Source organism: Coturnix japonica, chromosome 3 (genome assembly GCF_001577835.2).
Source record: "Coturnix japonica isolate 7356 chromosome 3, Coturnix japonica 2.1, whole genome shotgun sequence".
Taxonomy (NCBI): domain Eukaryota; kingdom Metazoa; phylum Chordata; class Aves; order Galliformes; family Phasianidae; genus Coturnix; species Coturnix japonica.
In genome coordinates this window covers 61,827,603-61,852,939 of record NC_029518.1, presented here as the reverse complement: position 1 = coordinate 61,852,939, position 25,337 = coordinate 61,827,603, and the positions used below count along the sequence as shown (strand labels likewise).

General features: G+C 42.8%; 1 protein-coding gene across 1 annotated transcript; it reads right to left on the bottom strand.

The window, feature by feature from the left end:
- Nucleotides 1-20,388: 20,388 nt before the first annotated feature.
- On the bottom strand, nucleotides 20,389-24,448 carry CD24 (CD24 molecule). The gene is made up of 2 exons (XM_015858776.2): nucleotides 24,222-24,448; nucleotides 20,389-22,384 (listed from the first exon to the last, which is right to left on the bottom strand). The coding sequence occupies exons 1-2, from the start codon at nucleotides 24,300-24,302 to the stop codon at nucleotides 22,202-22,204; spliced, it is 264 nt and encodes an 87-aa protein (XP_015714262.1). The 5' UTR covers nucleotides 24,303-24,448; the 3' UTR covers nucleotides 20,389-22,201.
- Nucleotides 24,449-25,337: the final 889 nt, after the last annotated feature.

Genomic DNA, 25,337 nt, shown 5'->3' with positions numbered 1-25,337 from the left:
CCTCATTCTTCTGTTCCCTAGGATAACAGAGGACAGGCTGAGAAGGCAGTGTCTTCCTATGAATCTGGATTTACAACAGTAGTGTTACAAACAGGCGGAGGACCAAGTTTCAGTGACAGAAGGAAGAAATTAACGTAAGTTATTTACAAGCTAGCAAGCATCGCAGTCCTTCTAGATGTTTCCAAGAACTGTGGTAACACTTCTGGACAAAACTATGACATTATTTATGGGAGGCAGAAGGACTGTGATAAAGAGGGAGACATGTTTCTGTTATGAAGAGATATAAGGGCCTACAGCTGGCAAAGAAGTGATTGGATCTATGGGACAGTTTTCAGAGAAGAACCCAAACAACAAATGATCCCATCATTACAGTCACAGATGGACCTTTCATGTACAAAAGCAAAAGTGGGAGCACTTGCTGACTTCTCACAATAGAGAAATAATGGAGAGGTGAAAAACAGCCTCAAGAGTACAGCTGCATTTTATGAGCTTCCAACATTAAACCTCGGTTTTATGATTAGGTGGATAGGCTGAATAGTCACAAACAGAAAGGTAAGTGCCAAAGCTACCTTAGCCAATTCACTGCAAATCATGTAAACCAAAAGAACTGAAGACTGTTGGTTTTGCACACTCCAAAGCTCATGCTGTGCTCAGAAAGCATCCAAGTATCCCTGGCTCATTTTATCACCTGCTGTATGTAACTGGTCACCTAAAACAAATAAATAAATAAAATCACATCTATTGCTCGTTTCTCTGGGATAAATGGAACAAGTTACAGATTCTGATGGCAAATAGATGAATACTAGCACACAGGTGAAAATCATGTCATTACTCATGGCACTGTGAATAAAACAATGCCTAATAAATATGTAGGGTCCAATGTGAATCTATTTGGAATTGACAAGAATTATAGTTTCCAGTCATTAGCCCACACCTTGCAGAGGCTGCTCTAAGATACAACATCTGTTGTTCTGTAGAGAGAGCAAGGTATCAAAATGCAGTCTGGATATGAAGTTGAAAGGCTGCTATTAGTGCTCATTTGACCTCATTCTATTAAACTTCATTGCCTATCTGTTTCTTTATTTGTTATCTAATTCTTTCTGCACAATATCCTCATTTTCCTTCACCCTACCAGTACTTTCTAATTTCACACTGTAAGTTTCATTAGCACATTCCTTATTTTATGCCAAGGCGGAAACTTAACTTCTTTTGTCTCTCCTCAACTTGTATGGCAGTAGGATCATCAAGGGCTTGTTTTCAATACCCTTTGCAAGTCTTGACTTGATTTGCAGCAAGCCTCAATTCAGCACTGTGCTTTTCAATAGGCAGAACATATCTTCCCTGTGCTGAATAGACATTGCTCCACTCCAGAAAAGAAACCCTTCACCTTTTGCCAGGGTATTCTTTATTTATTCATCTGTTTAACTGTTTATCTACTGAGATGCTCAGTTATGTCTGGTAATTTTCACAGTCTTTTTCTCTTCACAGATTACGTGACTCCACCTGGACTCACCCTTGCCTCTAGCAGTGTGCATAATCCTCAGAACTTCCTTTTCAAGATGTGTAGAAGGCTGGATTTTATAAATAAATAGATCTTCTCAGAGACTAACTCTAAGGTAACACACACAAGAGACTTACTGGCTAGTGAAGTAATTTTGACTACAGTTCAGCTTGTGTCATTGACTCCCTGTAGCCAGAGTCTTCTCTTCTTAGCCTGTAGCCTGAGAAAAGGAGAGGACAGAAACCCCACCAGACATGCCCACACTCCCCCCTACCTTTCACTCATGACACAAAAATGAGTGACTTACTTATCTGGGTGTGCATCATATTACAGAAACCTAATAAGAAACACTGTCCCAGGCTTCCCTGATCACTGACATTTGAGCCAGGTGTAAGGAAGGTGTAGACATTACCTCCTCCCTGCAGCCTAAAGGATTCTGCCACCTCTAGAGTCATTTTTGTAACCATCTTCTGTGTGAAGCCTTGCCCAGGCTAGGCTTTCAGGTAATAAGAAGAAAAAGCATTGCCAGTTCAAGTAAGGACAGTTGTAAGAAGCAGATCAAATAAAGGCTCCTGAAATTTCTTTCTTGCATGAGACTAACAAAGAAAAAATAAAATAAAATCCAAAATCAAAACAGACACCTCCCCAAAATGTTAGCAATTTGCTTCTTGGCTATTCTCACCAGTAGTAGCATCATTTAGCTGAGTTATTAACAAGGAGGGCTCATACATTCCTAGTCCTGATCCTAAGCTGAACATGTTGTTTGGCCCCCCAGGCAGGGCCCCAAAATTCTAAAGACATTTAATTCTGTGCACAACAACTTTTACTCATTGACAACACTGAGTCCATCCTACACCCCCTCTGCCTTATAAGTTCTTCAGCATGGAAGGCAGAGCACACACCTGACAAATTCTGCTCCAATCAGCCATTACCTCTGAGGGCCCTCCTCATCTAGGCATGAAGGAGAAACAAACAGGTGAAACAGCAACAGACAGAACCCCCAGATTTCTGCGTATCAAAATAAATCTTCAGTTCCACTCTTCCCTTTCAAATTGCATTTTGTCCTTAATTAAATCAGCGGAGGAAATGGGCTCTCCTCCTCTGGATGGATGAGGGGGAAGAGAAATGCAAGAAGTGAACATCTGCTCTCTTTCAGTAGTATTTGAAGAGGTTCCAGTAATGGCCCTTGCACAAAGCAAAAGGCATTTTGCCCTTCGGAGACTCACTGTTTTCCAGTCATTTTGATTAAATTAGGTCAGTGTAGCAGGTCTGTACCGCAGTACTGGGATGGCAAACTTACTCCATTTTTGCAGCAGGATGAACTAAGTTCCTGACAGAAGCAGCGATAGCATTTTAATTATACAGCTGTAAAGATATTTATTACGCAGACATTCCAAAATAGCAGGAGCCTGGTTTAGAGACACCATTTGGAAAAACATGTTCTGATGAGGTGCAGTTGAAATCTTACTCTTCACACATAGGTTAAGCGAAAGGTTTTGGCCAATGCTATGGGGAAGCAAGAGGATTTCCTTTGCAGGAAAGAGAAGTCCCATAAGTTCTTTGCAGTACCTATTGTGTCTCAAGTAGTGGGTGTTTGACATAGCCCACACACTGTGGGTACACTGATAAAGAGTGTAGAAGGGGGGTTTGTTTGGAGGCTGATTCGGTGGCCAAGAAAAATGTTGTATAAGGTTGGCAAACAAAACTCATGCCATGGTTACTGCTACCCACAAGATTTTCCTACACACACCGTTGTGCCTGGGGGGGCTGCAGATAATTCAAACACAAACTCCTCCTTTGCCAGCCTGAACCGCTGGCATGAAAAACAAAGTTTGCTCAGTCAACCCCTTGTAGGCATCTCCTTGGAGCACAAACAGGCAGTGCTGAATTGAGGCACGAAACTCAATGCTGAACAAGGGCTTTGCTCTGCAGGGTGCAGGGCTGAAACTGGTTATTTTACCCCAAAAATATGGTGAGACAGTATCCATATGCTTTAATTAAAGCAACAAAGCAGGAAAGTCTGAAGAGAGTCAATAGCTGTATTAAAATAAGAACTGAGCAAAGCCAGCTGAAGCAGACTACTCCCCTCTCCTCCCATCAGCAGTGAAGCTTCTATTTGTTTAGACCAGTTCAAGAAACTTGTTTTTTAGTGAGCAACTTTCCTATGTGTTTTTCTAGTTGTAAAAAACCCTGTCCTGGTCATTCAAGACAACTAAACTACATAGACTTACATTTTCTTGTTACTCTGATTTCAACTACTTTCTTTCATGCATCTAAAGCATCCTTTTCTCTTTTACTAGTTTTGTTCTCCTTAGCTGAGAGTGCAACTCTGTCTTGTAAATCTAACCTCTTAAATCAAAGTGTTCAAAGACAGGCACACTGACCATTCCTTCCTTAATGTATTTGAATAAGTTGTTCCAATGGCAGACACCAAGATCTCTAGCAGAAGGAAGTAAGCCAGCAGAGCACAAGGGAACTGGTTCTGTGCATTACTCCTCACCCTTTCCTTTCTGCAGCAGAGCTCTCTGAGGCAGGCAGGTGAAACATCTGCAACACTATACCACCCTGGAGTGCTTTCATCTGCTGGTTCCCAAGGCACCATTTGCATAAAGAGCAATCTACAGGAGACCTACCAAAACAATCATGCTTTTTCATCAGAAATATGGTGTATTTTTCCTTAAATGAGCAAAGCACCTTTATGTGCTAAACCATTTTCAGGTGGGAGGCAGCCCAATAAAACATTAAAGGTATTCTAATGGGAGGGCAGCCCACTAGAATTTTAACTAGCACCCACAAAGCAAAGTGCATGCAGAGCAGCAGAATATTCACAAGCACTGGGTAAAATATTCAGTCATTTCTGTAAGCAGAGCCTGTCTCAGGGAGACCACAGGCTCACATACAATCTTCTTTTGTGGTAATAGACTGAAAAATGAAAGCCAAAGCAAGCGCCCACAAAGCATCATCAAGAGACTTGAAACATTATTCATAAGAATGAAATACTGGTGTACCTTTTCTTCTGGTGGTGTTTTTTTGTTAACCCTGCCTCACTTCACTTTGTCTTCATAGGATCAAATCAGAGCAGCACAGGGAACTTCTTCCTTCATTGAAGCAAGGTCAGAAACCAGGCTACCAGCAGCCCCTTTTTGTTGAGCTTTAGGTGCTTGCTGAGGTGAAGGGGAAAGGAATTTATAGCACCCTGGTACAGCTGCTGCTCTTTAGCATTAATGGCATGCAGAAGCATGGATAAAGGGCAGAACTGAACTTGCATGGCAAATACCAGCTCTATCATTTTTTAACTTAACTTGCTATGGTTTTTGTAGTCTTTGGTAGCCAGTGGGCTGGTTATTCATCTCTGTCACCTGTCCAGTACCAAATACTTCTCCAGACTCAACTGATTTATTCTGTTTCCAGACAAGGAAACTTTGAAGTTCTTTCTCACTAGTGCTTTTGGATGGCTACACTACATCACTTGTGATTATTTGAAGAATTTATCTTGTTTCCCACAGTCCAGACCTTGAGCTGCAGGATCAGTTCGTGGTTGTGACATTGCTTAGATTTAGAAGTGCAAAAACAAGATGTTTCTCCTTTGGCATGTGCAGAAGTTAAGACCAACGTTTACTCCTTGAGAAGAGCTCACACCCATTTCATTTGACTAGTAGTGCAGCAAAGCATATTTATCCGTTCCCAGATGATGCTCTAGCTGGCTGAACTTTGTTTTTCCCTGAGCTGCTGACTCAGCAACGTGAAGGGCTCCGCTGTAGTGGCACAGGAGGCTGCAGGAGCATCCCACTTCCCCTGACTGCCTTCACCTCACCCTGCAGCTTCTCTTGGCATGCTGACCTCCACAAACCTGAATGCAACAGGCCCATATCTCCAGCCAAGTCGCCACCCCCAATGTATGAACAAAGAACTAACGCTTTCTGTTACTATTGAGACCAAGGGAAACATTGCCCCCGGTGTCCAGAATGGCAGTAGTATCTTCACACATTTTCTCAGAGCCATTTTTTTTCAGCAGAGCTTTGTAAATCCTATTTTCCTCTCCCTTCTGCCTCCCAGGGCTGTGAGCTGTCCTTTGCAAGCGACAAATCAGCAGTGCTGGGCTCCCAGATGCCCCCAGCTCCATCCCCACAAAATGCATTCAGTCCCTCAGTTCTTAACACATCAGGGTAACACACTGATTGCCTCTATCTAAACATCTGATATATCTCTAAGTGTGAGAATTTTTTTCCCCCACAACAGTGTTTCCTTATTAGGTATTGTTTTTCACCAGTAATAAACATGCTTGCAAAAGGTTTGACAAGCAGACTGTAAGTGCAGCTTCAGTCTCCCATCCACACTAAAAAGAAGGGGCACAACAGTGCTCTTGAAAGCCAGCAATGCTTTTCCTGATGATATGCATATATATGTATATATAACTGCACTGGAGCTGTGGATAGAATCCTGTGTACTCATGCAGGCTGGCCAAAACCCAGCGTCTCTGGGCACAGCAGATTCTTCTTTTCTTCCTGCTCCAAGTCAGTTTCTAGCAACGCTGCTTAAACACATTCTCTCTTGCACATATCCCCTTAGAGCGTATTTACAGGGCAGCTCCAGTTTGGCTCTTTCCCTCACCTCTTTCACCTTCTGTTTTCTCACTGAGATGAGCTGTGCCCATAGTTAAACTATACCCTGGGAAAGCCCAGCAAAGTTTCCTGTTCTGTGAGCAGTTCAAATCCCCTGCTCGTGTATTGAACAAGCCTTTTTTTTTTTTTTTGCCTCCCCCTTTTTATCTGCCTAGCTCTGTGTTTGTTGCATTTACCTGTAACAGAAGGCAACCATTTCACTCACCAGCTCCAGTAGGTTTAACCTATCCCATAATAGCGTCATTGTAGTCAGTTTGCTGAGAGCTAGAAAAATTAGATATACCTGTTTTTAAGGAATGCTGATAATGGCACAGCACACAAACAACAAAGCAATCTGCTAGCCCCAGTCACTCCATCAATTTGAATCTTAACATTGATAATTGTGTACTGTGGAAGTTCAGAGGCACTAAACAGGATTACCTGCTCCATATTCCTCATAACAAACAGTACCAGAGCAGAGGAACACTGTAGGAGGGAAAAGATATATGGCACCTGTTCTGCGGATGAGGAATGGGATGCAGAAGTCAACCACTCGATCTGAGATGCAGCACAGGGAACATGGGGCAGAGCTGGAGCTGAGTTACTATAAATACTTGCCAGTAGCTCTGGCACTGAGCCGTCTCTCTAAGACAAACTGCAGGGCAAAACTGAAAGTTTTTATGAGGATGTGCAGGAGCCACAAATGCCATCTTTGTGTGTAATTCTTTCTGAAGCATAGTTTCTAATTACCCAGCTTACCCCATATAAATCTCCAAAAGAATTTGAACTTTCATACCTACCTGTCCACGTGACAAAAGTGAAGCATTTTAATCTCTATGGGGGAGGATGCAGTACAGACAGTGGCATTCACATCCAGATGTTCTATTTGAGTGTGTGATACATCTTACATTCATTTCGGTATTCTTGTTTTCCTCCTTATTATCAATGCTGGCAAATGTGGTTCACACTGAGAGGTTTTTTGATCTAAGTTATTGACCTGGGTGAACAAAGCCACACCTTCCCAAACCTTCCCAGATCTGGCACTTATTTTTTCACCCGTACTGTGCAGGCATTGTAACTGCACTAGATCAGAACGTGAGAATTCTTCCAGGTAGCACCTAAATTGATTTTACCTTCATTCCCATGAGACTGTACATTCTCCATTCCACTGACCTCTCTAAGAATACTATAATCTACAAAAATGCAGATAACTTTTAGAGCAACCCTATTTTCCATGCCCACTACCTGCAGTAGGAAGAGGTGTCACTGCACTGTGTAGCACATCATTTTCAATTACCAATACCTGTCAACACATTTGCAAGACTGCAGCATACTAAAAGCCTGACCTTACTATCATCGATGCTGATGGATATAGAAAGAGAGCTGTGACACCCACTTGACTTCAGCACTCATTTTATGCACCACCTTGCAAAAATTCCAGGAGCTTTAAACCCCTCAGTAGGGATTCCTGAATTCCCATAGGGCCTCTGGAGATGTGCAGCTTCTTTGCTGCAAGAGCAGAGAACTGAAGCAAAATCCTAAGTCTCTCCTTCCCAGTGAAGCTATGGATGCCCCATTCCTGGAGGTGTTAAAGGCCAGGTTGGTTGGGACCATGAGCAACCTGGTCTAGTGACTGAATCATTGTCTGGCAACCCTGCAGGGAGGCTGGAATTAGACAATCTTTGAGGTCCCTTCCAACCCAAACCATTACATGATTCCCCTCATGACCTGAGAATTTAGTGAGGCAAGAAACATAATTCCTATGTTCTGCATGGCCCAGGAAAGACTGAATTTAGGCCTTCTACAGTGAAGACAATTTATGACCCCAGAGACTTGAAGCATTTGAGGGAAAACCTTCACCCTTCATTCTGTGGGTGGCTGTACACAGGAATGCAATGTGAGAAGGAGCACCAGAGTCAAGAGTGGCACTCATGAACAGGGTGCCCTGTCTCACCAGGACACCAACCCATCATGGCCCAGCACAACCAGGCCTCCAGACCACCCCACGCCTCCAGACCACCCCGAGGTCTCCTGGCCTCCCAGACTCATCATGCAGCTCAGGTGCCAGTCTGTCCAAGCATTGCTGGCCTGGGGGAGGAGGAGATACCTGTCTCTTGTCTAACAGGTGTTTTCAGGCAGGAATAGGTGACTACAGACAGAACATTTCCAAGCACAGTACAGCGGTGCTTCGCAGTGCAGGAAGCAGACAGACTTGTTACAGTCTGAGCCGTGGGCTCTAGGCACCTAAGATTCAATGTAAGCAGTCTGGGTTCAGGTCAGAGCTAACACCTTATTAAGTTTTCAGGTTTCCTTTCCAGGCCTTTCACTATTCCTTGTCTATCAACTTTCTCTGCTTAAGCTCCTCTCCAACAAACACAAAGGCACAAAAAATGTAGACCTGGCCAGAACATTGTCAAAGTGGTATTTAGTCAAATACTCCATTACATCAAAGCTGAAACATCTCAGCAGAACACGAACATTTCAACAGAGTTTTGCCTGTGACCAGAATTAAAACCCCCAATTGCTTGCCCAAGGCCTTTGATCTCAAACCAGGCATTTCAACGCAGCTCTTTTTCACAAAGGCATCTGAAAGGAGTTGCTTTGTATTTTGCTCCCACAAAAGATACAGAGACTTCAGAAATCCCAAGAATGCGCCCTGGGATTGGAAGGCTGTCCCCTCATTCAGTTCTGCTCTCAGGCTTCAGAAAGAAGGGGTTTGGGAGCAGGTGCCTTCATGTCACCCACATTGGTTATTCAGGAAAGAGTGGCTGGGAGCGTGTCGGAGGTTCTCCTTGTTTTCCTTCAAAAAGCTGCAGTAAAATAAAGTAAGAATACACTGAACATTTCACCTTATTCACCTAAGAGGACAAAGAAAAAAATATATATAAGTTTATTAAGACATCATTCATTATTACAAAGCATCAGATGATTTTTCTGTCAATTTTTCCTCTTACACATGTCCAATTAATCTTTAAACTTACTTCAAACATTGATATAAGAAATAGTATAACTTGGTTTATGTCTTTTAAAAAGACACTTAATAGGCATTCTGTGCTAATGATTATTGAATCTGAAAGAGAAGGGGAAAAAAAAAAGCTATCATCTTCTAACTCCATTACTGTACACCAATATATCTTTCCTGACATTTACTATCAGGATTCAGTTTTCCCTATAGTCTGTCTAGCTCATACAGTTCAACCTCTTATTGGCTGGAAACTTTTTCAGGCTGAGAATATCCTACAGCTGCTCTGTTGCACGATGATTCCACCACTTTAGGAATTTGATTCACCAGTAACAAAAACTATGGGCTATTTTGAAATGATTTGCCTTGGAAACTAACATCACCTAAAGTCAAATGTGTGAAGAAAATACAGAAGATTTTGCTTCTGCATGATGTGCGCTCTCAGGGACGAGGAAAGACTCTCCATTTTCTGTCTACCTTTTGTCTTTTTCTGCCTTTAGCATTGTTTTGTATGTAGGTTACATTTGAAATCAGGATGAAGTACAGATTGATTCTTTTTTTCTTTTAAACAGATCTCATGTTACTCTTCTGCCAAGTAGACTCTTGTTGTTACACCCCTAATGCCTCATCACACTGCAGCCAGTTCATACATACAGTCATATGAAATTACTGTCAGTGTAATGAATGTTTCTCCTTTGAGGACTCCTCAACTTATTCATATACTGAGTCATCAATAACTTTGCATTTATTTGTATCCCAATGACCCTTTCAAGGGAATGAGAGACATATTTGGTTATTTTAACACAGAAGGATGAATAAAGATTCCAAGAAATATATATATATAGTTTTGAATTAACACTGATGATCAGACGGATCATATTGTGCCTTGGATGTTGTTGATTTATTATAAAAAGGTTTTTCAGTTGAAGAAGTGAGTTAGTTGGATTTCAAATCAAATATAGGGAAAAAATCGAGGGGTGGAAATTTATTAGAAAAATCAAAAATCAAAACATTTAAAGCCAAAACATTTTTTTTTTGAGAAAAAAAAAGAGAGAGTCTGGACATAAATGAATTGGTACAGTTTGATGGCTTTTTCTTCCCCTTCAGGTCTTCTGTGTGAAGTCCACTCTGGGCTCTCAAACAGGTGAAAAACAGAGAGAAGAGCAAATAAGTGAACCAGACAGATAGCATGGATACACTCTGAAGCTAGCAAGTCTGGAAAGTGGAAGAAATTCTTAGGCTCAGTAACAGAAAGTTTAAATCCTTATAACATTTATTCCAAGCCCTCAAGAAATGCTGGTATTATTTCACCACACCAAAGGTCCTCACTCTGTAGAGATCACAGGTGAACATTTCGACCAACATCTAAAGAGGAGTAACTTGTTCAGCAACAGGGACATTTCTCCTTCTCTATGAACAGATGCAGTGTCAGATTCCTAAGAGGAAAGCAACCCAAAGTCTCTTATCTCCTTGCCGCTAGCTCCAGAATAAGAGCCAAGAAGGTTCAACTGAACCGAAAAGTGAAACGGGAGCCTCCAATGTAGAAGATGCAAAAAGCAAGCACACACCAAGTAAAGTCTCTTTTGCCCTCCCTTCTAGTGCCAGTACCTGATGGCTTGCTATTATCAGGGTATTACACCCCCACCCCACCCCTGCCTCACAGAAATAAAGAAAAAAAAAAAAAAAAAAAAAAAAAAAAAAAAAAAAAAAAAAAAAGAAATCTCCACATTGCAAGGGAATAAATCTTTATGATACAGTACAAATTTCTAGGTCATAAAAATATGCACAGTTGAAGATGGGGGATTGCGGTGGAGGGTGCATGAGAACTGGTGCTAAGTGTCAAAACCAGACACAGACTCAAGATACACTGAATATCGTAAGAAAATACTTCATTAACATTAGGAATAGAATAGTGGAGAAGAAAATGGATGAAATATCAAAAGAAGATTGCTTCTCATGGAAAAGAAAGAGAAAATAAGGAAGGTCATGTAAACCAAACAACAACTAATCAGACAATTTCATATTCATTTGACATTCCATCTGTATTTTTCACATGAAAGCGTTGAACATTCAGCAATAGGAACATGTAGGATGGCGCCACTCCTCCTTTAGAAATATACCAAGTGCTGTTTTCTTGATTTTCCAAGTTATTTCTTCCTTTGAGATGAAGAGTTTTTCTGTATTTGTTCTATATTCCCTGCCTCTCTTTTGCCAGAGCCAAGCACATGCACTAGGTAGGTTATTAGCTGGCTTTGATACATCCCTGAAAACAGCAGGAGAAAGTAAGTAGGAACAAGAACAACTAGCAGAGTTTCAAAAGCTCTTCTCAGTCTCCATACATTGCAAATAATAAAACAGCTGTTTGATTCAGAAATCTGTGCTGCAGTCTTTGACTTCAACAAAAGTCTCAGTTAAAATCACAAAAGCAGACATCAGTAATGCTAAAAGTTCAACTGACAGTGCCACTAATCACTAGAAATCCAGTGGCTCTTAACTTAGTAGCTTTAAAAGTCTAATTTTGTTCTGCTTAATATCTGAAAGGCTTTAAAATTAACACCAGCATATAATGACTCTCACAAGACTTTACAAAGACTCCAGATCTGTTGCTTGTATTCAACTACAGATCTATACAGTGGAGAAGCAGAAGGTGATACACTTGCTTGATGTTCACAAAGCATTTTGAAGATGAAAAATATCATGTGTTAAGCATTAAGCTGGTCTGACCACCTTCTCTTTACAGCACAGATAGACAGTCTGTCAGAGGAGGACGAACAGGACACAAAGCTGGTCTGGTGAGGATCCTGTTTTGCCTTAGAAACAATGTTAAAATAATTGATAGTGTCAATAATGGTTTCAAAGTATTATGTTCCTTTGCTCACTTCTTCAAAGGAGCCTCCAAATGCCTAGAAATTTAGCTAACTTACTGCTTTCATTTGATATGAAAAAGTACTAAAAAGCCTCTTGAAAATACAAGTAAAGAGATCTACTAATTTTTGATCCACCCTAAACATGTTTAAAAACATTTAGGTATGTGCTTTGTATGCCCCCCTGTAATGAAAAACCTCCCATACAGACTCTGATGTGGAACTGATTTGCATTCTGAATATGCTGAATGGACTACAGAGAATATAGAAGCCTTTAGAGGATCTTTGCTGTCTTAAAAAAGTAGTTTCATTCTATATCTCCTTCCACAGGAAGTTAAAGTTCGAAAGATGCAAATTCAAAGAAACAAACAAATCTTCCATGCTTTATTATGAGCTCCAAGTCTCCTGTGCATTTACTAAAATTTCAGTAGCTCCTCTTTCAGTTTCAAGCACAATAAATTCAAGCCATTTGACAAACCTTTTATCACATTTTTATTTAAGTGCTGCCACACACAGAAGCATATTTCAAGCAGAGATCTGCCTACAAACACTTCCTTTGAACTCACTTTTCTCTTCTCTAACCACTTCCCCGTGCCATCAAATGGCTGACAGCTTCTTCATCTTTTAAAACTTCCTTAATTTCCAGCCTGGATAACTCCTGACTTGCACAGCCATGTGGAGCATGTTCACCTCCACGTGTCTTTAGTTCATGTGTTGGACATCTCAGTCAGATTTGGCAAGGTGGTCAAAGTCTCAATAAAATGAAGAGCATCCTCACTCATGAAAACAGAGAGATGGAGAAAGAGAAACACCCTCTAAAAACCTCGATTAATAAAACAGAAGAAAAATATATGCTTGTCTCATATGAGAGACAGTGAACTTTTCTAAAGATTCAGCTTTCAAGGAGGGTGTCCAGTAGACACCAGAAATCACGAGATCCACCCATAGGAATTCCATCCAGTTCAGTGCTCATGGCAATGCCCATTAGAGGACAATAAAGTTAAGGCTGATGTCTGATTATACAAGAGACATGTAGCTTCAAACCTCCTTACTCCCGTGATTTGGGCTGCAGTGAAGATTACCCTTTCTGAAAGGCACCCAACAGAGCACCACCCCAAGAATCTGTATGGACAATCAGGTTATTGGGATCAGGTTATGGGGATTATGAGTAGGAGTTGGAGACAGCCACAAGTGTTGCTATCAGATGTTGAGGAGAGATGCTCCCAAACCTCCTCTGATTGTTGCCAACTGGTCAAATAAAGGAGAAAATGACACCATAATTGCAGAAGAATGTAGGTGCCTCTGTCTACAGTTACTATATTAGCACAGTTGAAACAAAGGAGATAATCTCTACTTTGGACACTAACTACACTCATAAAAAGCTAAAGCATAGCTCAGAAGACACATTCAAGCCCAAATTTAAGCTTGTGTGTACTTTCCACCTGAAAATACCTCTATTAAGTATTGGAGAATCCATCTGAATGTGTAATATGAACACAAATGATTTAGAGAGGAAGTGCATGAAAGAGAGAAACTAGAGCAACTCTACACTATTTGTTGGGATTATTTTGTGTAAAGGGTCATTTTTTCACAGAAGAAAATTCCAGGTGGGAGGAATGGAGGGATGGTATCAATACTATTATCTCAGAATTAGAGAAAAGAAATGTCTGTGCGCAGCCATCCAGCCCTCCCCTTGCCCAAAGGTATGATCAGCTTCATCTAAACTATTCCCACAGTGATGCTTATCTTTTTTTCAGAAACATCCAAAGCTCTCCAGCAATTTATCTCAGCGCTCATTCTCTCTGCTGCTTTAATTAGAGGTTATTTTACCTCTCCATTGAGCTGAAATCCTCCTTACCACACCTGAAGCAGAAGACTTGTTTTCTTCACAGTATGCAGGAAGGACAGGCAATTCCCCATGCCCTAGCAACTGCTTTTCACCTGCAAGTTGCAATATACTCTCCACTTCTCACTCACATAATAGGTTCCACTCTTGTGACTTGTCTCCAACTACACGTCTCATGATTTTCATTGCTCAACAGTAAAGGCCCATATGTCTCTTAAATGCAGTATCCAAAATTACACAGAGAACTACATCTTTGGGGCTTGTAAGACTTCTGGTGAATTATTTGCTACAAGCATTTTTCAGACATTTTCCTCTTTTTCAAAGTCTCTCCTTGATTCTGCCCTTTTCCAAAGTAGGTATTAGACCAGCCATGTCCTTTCCCAACCCCCACTCTTCTTTAGGGTAGTGAAAGATTCAATTAAATTCCTATTTGTCCTCCTTTTCCCTGGCTGAACAAACCTAGTCTGCCACACCTCTCCTCCTATGAGACAACATCTGCGGATTACCTCTGGACTCTCTCAGTTTACTCTTGTGCTGATGGGATCTCATGCTACACACTGTATTTGTGATCCCAGGGGAGACAAATTCAGGGTGTTAATCGCCTCTCTCAACCTGCTCTCAGCCTGCTGGCCATCCTCCCAAGTCTGAGGAATTCTGAAGTGTGCGTCACCACCGTGGGGCCCGGCTTCACCTTCCAGTAGAGGGAGAAACTGGCTCTGGTTACAGCCCCAGGGGGTTGCCCTACACATTATCTGCAGCCAGCAACTGCCCCTGACCCTGAGGGGCTGCAGGACTATGGGGTTTTGTCTGCTCCAGGTGGGAGGGAGGAAGGCAGAGGACCTCATTGCCTCCACACGGCCCCAAGGCTTGTGACTCTCTGCCTCTCTGGCATTATCACTGCCTCCCTTCAACCCTGTCATTACTCTGTTTGCTCCATGTCATTCTAATACCAGTCCCTTTTGTTTTCCCCTCTCTACCCTCCCCAATACTCTTTCACATTCCAGCCCTCTAGGCAAACAACTCAACCCTGCTGCACCAGGTACCTCCACACTTGCATTTATAGCAACCTATTTATAACATCAGATGCACAAATCACCTCCCACTGCCCAGCAGTAAGATGATTGTTCCTGAGTGAGGTGGAATGAATAGGGAGGCACCTGTATCTTACCAGGAGAGTTTCTTTTGCATTTTCCTACCTGAAAAGAGGTTGTAATGACGTGATAATCAGCCTCTTCTCTCAGGTAACCAGCAATAGGATGAGAGGTACTGGCCTCAAGCTTTGCTAGGGGGAGATCCAGAGAGGATATGTGGAAAACATTCTTTTCAGAAGGAGTAGTGAGGCACTGGCACAGACTGCCCAGGGATGTAGTGGAGTCACTGTCCCTGGAGGCATTCAAGAAACATGGAGATGTGGCACCAAGGGACATGGTTAGTGGAGATGGGTCGTTGGCTGGACTAGGTGATCTTAGAGGTCTTTTACAGCCTTAATGATTCTATGATTCTAAGCACATGGGTGCTTTCATCACTTGTACTTTCATATGAAGCATCTGGTAGTTACTCATAAGCTGATGCCATTCTTCTTAAAAGCACCACTTTAAAGACGCACGACTTTAAAGACTGACTTTGCCACGAGGCTCCTAAGAGATGATATATCACTATCTACACTGTGAGTGTGCTGAGGTGATGAGAAATCACATTTTCTCCTTCTTTATTTATTCCTCTCTTATGTCTGATTTTGTGGTAAGGTTGCAAGGGGCTGAGGATACCTTACATCTTAGCTTTAGTGACAGTAACATAAACGATGAGAGTAAATTTCCTATTTCAGTGTTACTGGAAACTGAATATGTAAGATCCACCTGGAAGAAAATGCAGCTTGCCAGACTTCCCCTTCTCCTCCCATCTTTTCCCAAAGTCAGCACAAACCTGCAGTTCAAGATCTTCAGCACAACAACTGGACCAAACCCAGATGTGAAGCTTGAACAAGACATATCCCCAGTCTGAACAACCAAAGGAGCCCAGCTGCTCTCTCCGCAGCAGTATTGTTACTAATTGGCATGGAAAGCAATCAGACTGAAACAAGGATAGAGATGTCAAAAGACACCTATCAATGACTACCCCAGCTTTGAAGAACACATGAAGGAAAAGCACCAGCAAAGCTTTAGTTGAACAATATCAGCCTGCACTGCTGAGTAAGAACAGACACGCTAAATGTAAGCACATTTATTACAGTCCCAGACCCATATCAGGTAGCTAGTGATATTCACAGAACCCCAGCGTATGAGATCATACATTTTGGGATCAAACCTGACACCCTGCTCAGGTCACAGATACTTATGTAGATGTTCTCCCTGTCATTCAGTTTAGCATGTTAGCAACGTCCTTTTGCTCACTGTGGAACTGTAGCTGAGGGTTTAGATCAATGCCACATTACCAGGGCCAAATTAATGTGAGAATTGCATTGTATCCTGGAATTGACTGAGTGTTGTTTTAAGATTTTAATTTCAGTAAGAACACAGAGAGGCAGGAAAACCAAACAATACTTCGCAGGCTCATTTACAGTCAGTACTTTGCAAGAGTGCACACCTTATGGAGACTTATTCTGGGACAGAGGCAAGGAGTACCTTCAAGCTGAAAAAAATATGCTCTGATGTCTGTAGTTTTCTATTAGTTTCCTGAAAGAGAGTAGTGAGATAAGCCTATAGAAGGAATCTGAAGATACTTTGTAAACTTACAAAGATACTGTCAGAGCATTGTTGAAAACCTCAATAAGTTCTGTAGATAGTAGGAATAGAAGATACATGACAGCAACTTCTAGAATCATGTTTCAGGTTATTAATGCCTGCCATGTTTTTGCGTTGTTTTCACAGCCTTGATGAAGGCTGGAGCCTCTTCTTGCTTGTTATTTAACAACTTCTTTGTACTGATGCATTAAAACACCTGAACTGCCATGTTAGAGCAAAGGCCCCACTGAGACAATTTCCATGCCCCCAGACTGGCTTAAGAGAGAATGCACCAAGCACCTACAAAGCCATCTGCTTGCAGGGGGAATTCTCTCTGACTCCTATGCGAATGAGGGTCCTCAGTACAGGAGAGTTTTCATGCCATTTAAAATGGGTTTTTTGTCCTTGCTATTATAGCTCTGAACACTACAATTAGCTGCAGGTACTCATTTGGTTTTGAATCCTACTGGATCAAGCAGATAATTTGCATTTGCCACTGTAGTCTGGTAGTTGTACCTCTCTGGTCTCAAAGCTCATTCTTACTTCCTCATAAACCTTCCCCCCCCACCCCCCCAAACTTATGTGTTTTAACAGAATTCAGCAGAATAAATATTCAGGCTTTATTCTGTAAAGTTTACACATTTCAGTATAGTGATCGCAGCCTTCAAGTCCAATAGTGCACAGTAAGCAATGTCCAGGCAGTGTTTTCAGCAGCAGTTGTTGAAAAGAGGGAAACAGAACAATTGCTTTACAGAGGCGTTGCTTCCTTTAATAATTTGTGCCACATAAAGAATACTTTTCACACTAGGTCATTCAAGAGAGATTTTGGTGGAATGTGATCATTCAGTTTATGCAGCAAAACCAGGCTGCCACGATTTAATTCTGCTGTGTGCTCCGTTTTTATATTGTATCCCCATCAGTTGTTAAAGCATAGCTCCTGCTAAGCTGAAAGCATAGAAGAAAGAGTCTCAGATCACTTCTGAAAAGCTGGAAAATGTTTTATTCATGTATTTATAGCGCATACATAGGAGGGAGTATCAGTGGGTTCAAAAGAGATTTGAATGGCCTTTCCTATATGAGATTTTGTTAAATCAGGGTTTTGGTTGGGCTGGACGAAACGAACTGTTTTTGTTCAGCTCTGGGTCATTCATTACAGACATTTTACTGAAGGCTAAAACAGAGCAATTATGCATTCATGAGGAGGAAGCTGAGGGCTTCAGCTTGGAAAACTGAAGTCTGATAACCAAAGCAAGGATCGAGTATCTTTCCCAAGGCTACCGCATAATGGTAAAAACAAGACATCTTAGAGCACAAATTGCAGAAAGGCTGCTGCTCAAAGCTGCTGCAGATAAAATGATGGATTTACAACAACCAGCTTCTTCATCCACGGGGGCCTGGCAGACCTGTACAGTGCATAAATGTAGTGTGTGCTATATAATGAAGGGCTTTGTGTGCTACCAGGCAGAGCTGACAGATCCAATTTCAAAGTTATCTTTAATGCAAAAACAAGAAACATTTCCAATTGTATCTATTACAATACAGCTGCTGGATGATATTATCTGCTATCCAAGCCATTTCAGTCACATATGGGAAATCACTTCCCTACAAAGCCTGAAGGCACACAAAACACAAATCACTCTGAACTGCCTCTGATTGTACATATGCATGCTTATATACATCCCCACGTCCAGATAGAAGGTGCCACTGTGAGCATTACTGTGGAGCCCGATGAAACCTGAGTGCAGGGAAAACGCTGACTTGTACAGATGCATGACAAGGAGTCAGGCCCTGCAAGTGTTTGCTCCCAGGAGTCCTTCTGCAGTTCATCAGGCTGCCTAATTGCTGCTCTAGGGAGAAATGACTCCACACGAAATGCTGTGCTAATGAAATCAGAGTGTGTGTCAATGGTAAACTAGCTTGGGAGCATTTGCATCCTAGGACAAATCCTAAACGTTTGGGGGATTATGCTAAAAGCTGAGAATATCTTGACAAAATAAATACCACATTGATTTTAGAAGTCATTTATTGAGCTGCTAAGGTCATACCTCTACACGTACCAAGCAGAGCCATCCTTAATAGCATACAACAGCCCCATGCACACTGCCTTATCATGTGTGGTGAAAGGCTCAAGCCAAACCATTTTCATGGTGCTGAAAGCAAGAAAGCTACTTAAAGAAGAACCTTATGGGTGTAACAGCATTAGATGTGGCCCAGAATATCCCACCTTGCAGGTATCATCTCTGAACACACTCCTTTACAGCCTCTATGGATTTCTAAACCAGCTGAAAAAAAAAAAAAAAAAAAAAGGCAATTCAGAATACAACATTTAAATGGAAGAAAAGAGTAGGCTACACACAAATTTTAATTGCTCATTTTAGGTTAATTTGTTCGAATAGCAACACTATACTTTATTCAAGACCTACGTGGCTAACATTATGCTTACAACAAAAGCAGTGCCATGCATCAAACAGAAGCAGGGTTGTTTCAGTCATTGCAACGTACGTGTACGTTATCCAGACGTGCTCCAGCTGAACAAATTCATGAAAGAGAAGCAGAGGTAAGAGCTGGTCCCACCCACTCACTATAGGTATCATAAAAAAGAAAAATAAGTCATGAAGTATGTGGGCTCTATTTCTCTCCTGTCCCTCCCATTTCATTAATGAAATCCACCACGTTCTCTCTCACTGAGTGGATTCCTTCATCAGCGATTCCATTGTTCTGTGACGGAATGGAACAGAACAAAGGTTACACCATCATTTTTCTAACTCACTCATCTGATCTACTGAAAACTCATGAGCCTAAATATGCATAAATGCTATTAAGAAGCAATCTTCCCCCCCATAAAGCACAAACTGATCCAACCATTCCCATTCATTTAAGAATTTGGCAAACATTTTGCTCCAAGCATATTCCTCCATTTCATCCGTGTTACTGACACATCATAGAACAAAAGCCTGTTGTTTCAGCAATTTTTTGGGTCTCAGTTTCTGGAATATTTGTATTTTGACAGTTTGCTGTTTTACCAAGAAAGATAAACGGATAGAAGTCGATGTTTTATCTTCTGAGCATTCAGAGAAAAGCTAAGTAAGGGAACAATGTGCTCCAATAGTTCCCCGCAGGCCCCAGGATATGCTCAAATGGTGATCTCTGATAAACCAACGCTGCTTCTTGGGTTTGCTCAGCCTACTGGAAAAGTGAAGGAACACAAAGGGCTGAGCTCTGTGCTCCCTCCGGAACTCAGGAGGCCTCTCCGGGGCCTCTTTCCCACTGAAAAAAAGATGCAGATTGTTGCGCAAATTCTCCAAGTAGCCGGGCACTCTTAAATGCATTGCTGCATGTCTGGGGAGCAGGGACAATCAGCGTGAACAAAGGGGCTATTAGGGAGGTGCATACCTGAAAAGAACAAACAAAACACAGACAACTCCAGAACGTCATGAACTGTAAATGCTTGGTAAATGCCTGCTTTTGAATTCCAAATCGCTTGTTTTTGCTCTTCAGGAAAACATTGCATGCATTTCTACTTTTAACCTCTATCCTCAGCAAGCACGGTGAAACTTGCGATATTAGGATATTCTTATATTAATGTAGTGTGTGGGGAGCAGAAAGCTGAAGCAGTTAATTCATACGCTCTATATAACCACAAGCTGAAAAAACAACCTTAGCTGGTGTAAGGGAAACAACTCGCCACCACGAGAGACAAAGGAAAACTCTGTTCAAGCACCATTTGCCTAAAATGAATGCATACTACTACGAAAGGGAGGCTGTAATAAACATGGAAAACTTACTCATTACTAGAAACATTAATGGAATCTCACTCACTGCTTTCAGAGCAGAATCCAGGCTTGCAACATCACTAAACCTTGCAGAGAAGAATAAAACTAATCACACTTCAGCATTTCTAGACCTTGAGGTTTTTAATCACATACACTGTCTCACTTAACAGCTCATTCATTTTATGCAGTTACAAGTTTCTGTGGTGTCTGGAGGCGCATATAGAATGCATTGCTTTTCCACCATTTTATTTACAGGTCTTCCCCTCCAATGAAAATCAGTAGCTAGTAAGTCAAAGCATAATTACACAAACAAAAATACAATCAACATTTTACTGGATACAAATGATAAGCATAAGGAAATGTCCATGTATAACTCACTGACATAAACGTGTTAGTTTGTTATCAATGTATGATATTATGGATTGGTGGTAATATAACTGAAACACGTTGATTTAAAAAATATTTAGAGAGCCACTTCTGTACGATGCAATCTTATACTGAGATTATGTATTCATACAGAGTGATAGGAACATATATACTCATGTTCATCAACCTTTTCCCCCCCCACCACCTCCTCCTTAGAAGATATCATTAAGGCGGTTGAACTTCCTCAAAGCTTGCTTTGACCAAGGATCAGATATGAAGTGTTGATTGACACAGAAACAATCTGTGCAAGCATCGCAATTTTGATTCAGAAAGGTTTTAAAAAAAAATGTATTTACAAAGGTCATTTTTAAATTGACTGATTAACTTCAGACTCCAATCTTCATATTCCAAACATCTGGTCATTTAATGTCTTGCTTTTTGGCTTTCCCTCCCCTCCCCCCATTCCTTATTCCTTCTCCCAACCACAAATATCAGCCCATGTTTAAAGTAAACCATCACAATTAGAACTCTTCAAAACAAATTGTTATTCACCTTGTGCCAAATACAAAAAGAAAGCAGCACTAAAACATTACTCAAGAGATTCTATAAATCCTTCATAATTAAGAAAAGTTCCAGGAGCAAAATAAAAAGAAACCAAAACAACTCGTATAACTTGTAGAACTCAGGAGGAGAAACGAGAAAGAAGAGATGCTTATCAAACCCTTCACTTTTTTCTCTCTGAACTTCATTAACAAAAAGCTCCTGGTACGTTTCCCAATGCTTCCACACCTCCTTACTCTGGCACATAAGGTTTAATATGCAAACAATTTAAATAAAATGTCAAAACCAAATCCCCATTCAACCCTTAGGAAAACTGGTCATTTTTAATAGTTTCCAAACTAGCCCTGCCTGATTAGCCATTTGGTAATTGAAATTAAACAAGAGGATTCTTACATGATGTGGTATTTTATGTTTAGACTTGCAGCAGTCTCACACAAATTAAATCTAGAAGATCTTTCACATACATTGCTACCAGCCATAGATTATAACTGTATGGGCTGTGTGAGAAACAGAACCATTCAAGCTTTTGTTTCCTAGAGGTTCTAGGAGCTCTGACTTTACTGAACTTAATGGAGGGTAAACACCTCTTCAAGGTATCAATTCTAAGCTGCAGGTAAAGTCTCTAGCCTTCTGTTTTGGTGGAGTGTTATCATCCATCCTTATCGTGGACACTGTATTTCTTCTCAGCTTTAAATCAGGGGTGTCAATACTGTCTGGTTTTGCTTCCATCATTATGCCAATTTCAAAGTTGTTAGGTGAAAGAGCACATCATTTCACCTCCACGCCGAAGATGAGCAAATCCTTTTCACGTTGGTCAGCTTTGGAAAGTCAGAACAGTGGGGGTGCTTCTCTAGGTCAGACTGGTACTAGTTACAGTATGGAGTGGAACCAAGCTGGTTTGATGCAGAGTTTGGACTGATTCATTTTCATGCTAGGTCGAAGATCTAGCCATCTCAGATGGTTCAGGAAACTGGGTGGGGAGTGGTAGCCATTTTCCTGCCCTTCTCTTAACAGCAAAAATACAGAAGAGAAACTGAGAGAATGAAAAGGAGACTTGTGGCGGATTGAAGGGCATTTCCATGTCCGTGAACGGTGGTACTGTTCAGTGAATTTACGGCAGCTGGCAAAGTGGAACTCGCTGAAGAATTGTTTGAAGGTGTTGGACTTGTTCCATTGGGATCACAGTAGATCTAGAATGTGGGTAGAGAAAGTTAATGAAAAGCAATTTTTTTTTTCTGCTCTTTAATAATAAAAATCAGGAGCCAGGCAGTCCTCTGAATGACAGACCTATTTAAGTGGACTTTGCAAGATAACAGAGGGGAGGCTGAAACACTGTGGTAGTACTGAACTGCAGAACTTAATGGAATTATACTGATTAAATCAAAACCTATTGGCATGCTAGTACAGACAATAAGAAGTGCAGTGGAAAGCCCATACAATACCAGCAAATAGAAGAGATGCTGACAAAGAACAATGGGAACAAAATCCCCACTCATTACTCTGCATTAATTGCAACAGAACAGTAGAAATTTGCACCCTATGTAACTTCAACATAAACCTGTACCCTACACATACAGGAAAGCTCTCAAAGCTGAGCTTTGAAGCTGGTCCTTCCCTTCCAGTGGAAGACATGAGGGTGGAGAACAAAAGGTAAGAATCATGAGGAGGAGGAGAGGGGAAAAAACTCACAGTTCAGCAAGCTTAGCTGTAGTTCTGCACCAGCAAACCTATGTTAAACCAGAGCCCTCTCGTACACGGGAGTAGAGTTTGAAGTAAAAACATTTAAGAGCAACTACTTTAGTAACACTCTCCATAAAAGAAGCCTTTATTCTCTTGTATTTCCAGGGCTGCTGAGAACATTACTGCCTTTAGCAGAAGTGATGTATGTTGTACCTCAACACTGAGGCTATAAAATCAACGTTAAATACATTTGAAACTTGCATGAGCATATCCTGAATAAAAGCACATCATAGAAAGACAGCAGGCTAGTATGAAGCCTCCGACAGCTAAGATTTTTTGGCAAGCACGAATATACTGGAAACAATTCAAGACTGCAGAACTTGGGGGGAAAAAAAAAAGAAAAAGCAGTGAAGTTTATGTTGAAGCCAGTGAGTGAGTGATCAATACAGAAGCGCAGTTAAGACCCTATAAACTGGTTAAGAGATAAGACTCCACGTGCCTCGGAATTTTCTCAGTCTTCACACATTCCTCCTTCCCTGTTTCCCACTGGGATACGTATTTATTAAGTTACCTCGGCTGTGAGCACAAAGCCCGGATTCTGGGTGGGTGCGCAAAGGGAGGGCTCAGAAACCCCAGAGAACCCAGACAAAGCTTCCTACATTCCCTTAACAAACATCGGCACCCACACGATCAGACCCTGCTCTATTGAGACCAACTCAAAAGGGACGAAGTTTTTCTTTCCAAACAACAAAAGCAAGCGGATTTGAAACCCCCTCTCGGGAGCTTCTCGCCGCTCATTCGCTCCGTGCGGAGCTACGGGCCCTTTTCACGAGGGGTTCTTAGAAACGCGTCCCCGCAGCGTGGACGAGCACCGCGCTGCCTCCCCACCCCGCAGCCGGCGGAGCTCGGCCGGCACGGCGATACCCGCAGCCAGCCCCGGACCGCCCACCCCGCCGCGCCTCACCCGCACCATGGGGGCTCGGACCAGCGGGACCGGCCGCCCTCGGGCTCTAAGTCTTATTTATTTCCGAGGGCCGCTCGGCTTTATTATTATTTGAGCCTCTTTTTTTCAGCGGAGAATCGATGCTTCTCCGCCACGCGGCACCGCACGGAGACGAAGCGCCCGCACCGCCGCTCCGTGCCGCTCTCTCGAGGATCCCGCAGACAAAGGGGCGAGAGCCAACCTCGCCGAGCGGCACCGAGCGGCCCCCCCAGCCCGAGCTCGCCCCGGGGTAGAGGCAGGGGCTCCGAACGGCGGCCCCCGCCCCGCAGGCTCCCCCGGAGGAGCACCCCGCTCCGGGAGGGTCCCCGCGTGGCCGCTCTCCCGTCTCTCGCGGCGGGGCTCACCTGCGTGGGTAGGAGGAGCGCCAGGAGCAGGAGCCCCAGGCCGAGCCGTGCCGCCAGCGCTGTCCCCACTGCCGTCCCCATGCCCTTCTGCTGCTGATCCGCTGCGTGCCGCACCGATGCTGCCGCTGATCCAAGCGCTGCGACGGCGAACGAGACGGCTGAGCCGCGCCCGGGCTTTTTATAGGAGCGCGGGCTGCCGTGACGCCCCGCCGTCGCCGCCTTCCCCACCTCCTACCCGCACCTCTGCCCCCGCCCCCCGGCGCCGACCCCGCGCTCCCTACGCTCCCCGCGAGGTGTTGGCTGCGTCGCCGCCCCGGCCTCGGTCCGGCTATGGGGCTGAGCTGCGTTTCCCCACCTGCGGGCACAACGTCTGTGCCTTTGTTTTGTGCCCACCTCGTGCTCTGGCGCTTCAGCACGGCGTGGCCACAAGGGATCACATCTGCTTGTCATCTCTTATCTCTTATCAGAAGCAGCGATAAATTCTGCTTGTGAAGATCACGGAAGCATAGAATCGCTAAGGCTGGAAAAGCCCTCTAAGCTCACCTAGTCCAATCAGCAGCCCATCCCCACCATGTCCTCTAACCAGGTCCCTCAGTGCCACATCCACACGTTTTTATAACACCTCCAGGGTCCGTGACTCCACCACCTCCCCGTGCAGCCTGTGCCACTGCAGCACCACTCTCTCTGAGAAGAAATGGTTCCTATCTCCAACCTGAACCTCCCCTGGTGCGACTTGAGGCCGTTTCCTCCAGTCCCATCACTACACAGGAGAAGAAGCCAACTCCCACCTCACCACAACGAAAAGTTGTACAGATCTATAATGTCTCCTCCAGACTGAGCAACCCCAGTTCCCTCAGAACATCAGGCTTTTCTATTTAAAAACCGAGCTCATAGATGCGGGGAGGACGGGTAAAGAAAGCTGTATTTCCAGATGGTAGAAACAAGGAGTGAAGAGTTGAAGAGCTGAGGCCCCACCTTCCCCCCGGCTGTTGGGTGGGTACCTTCCCACCAGTGCTCAGCCTTCAGACCACAGCTCGCAGTTCCAGATGCTCTTTGGATCTGAATATTTTATTATTATCATTATTCCTTAAAGAGCAGGAAACCTGTGTAACAAGT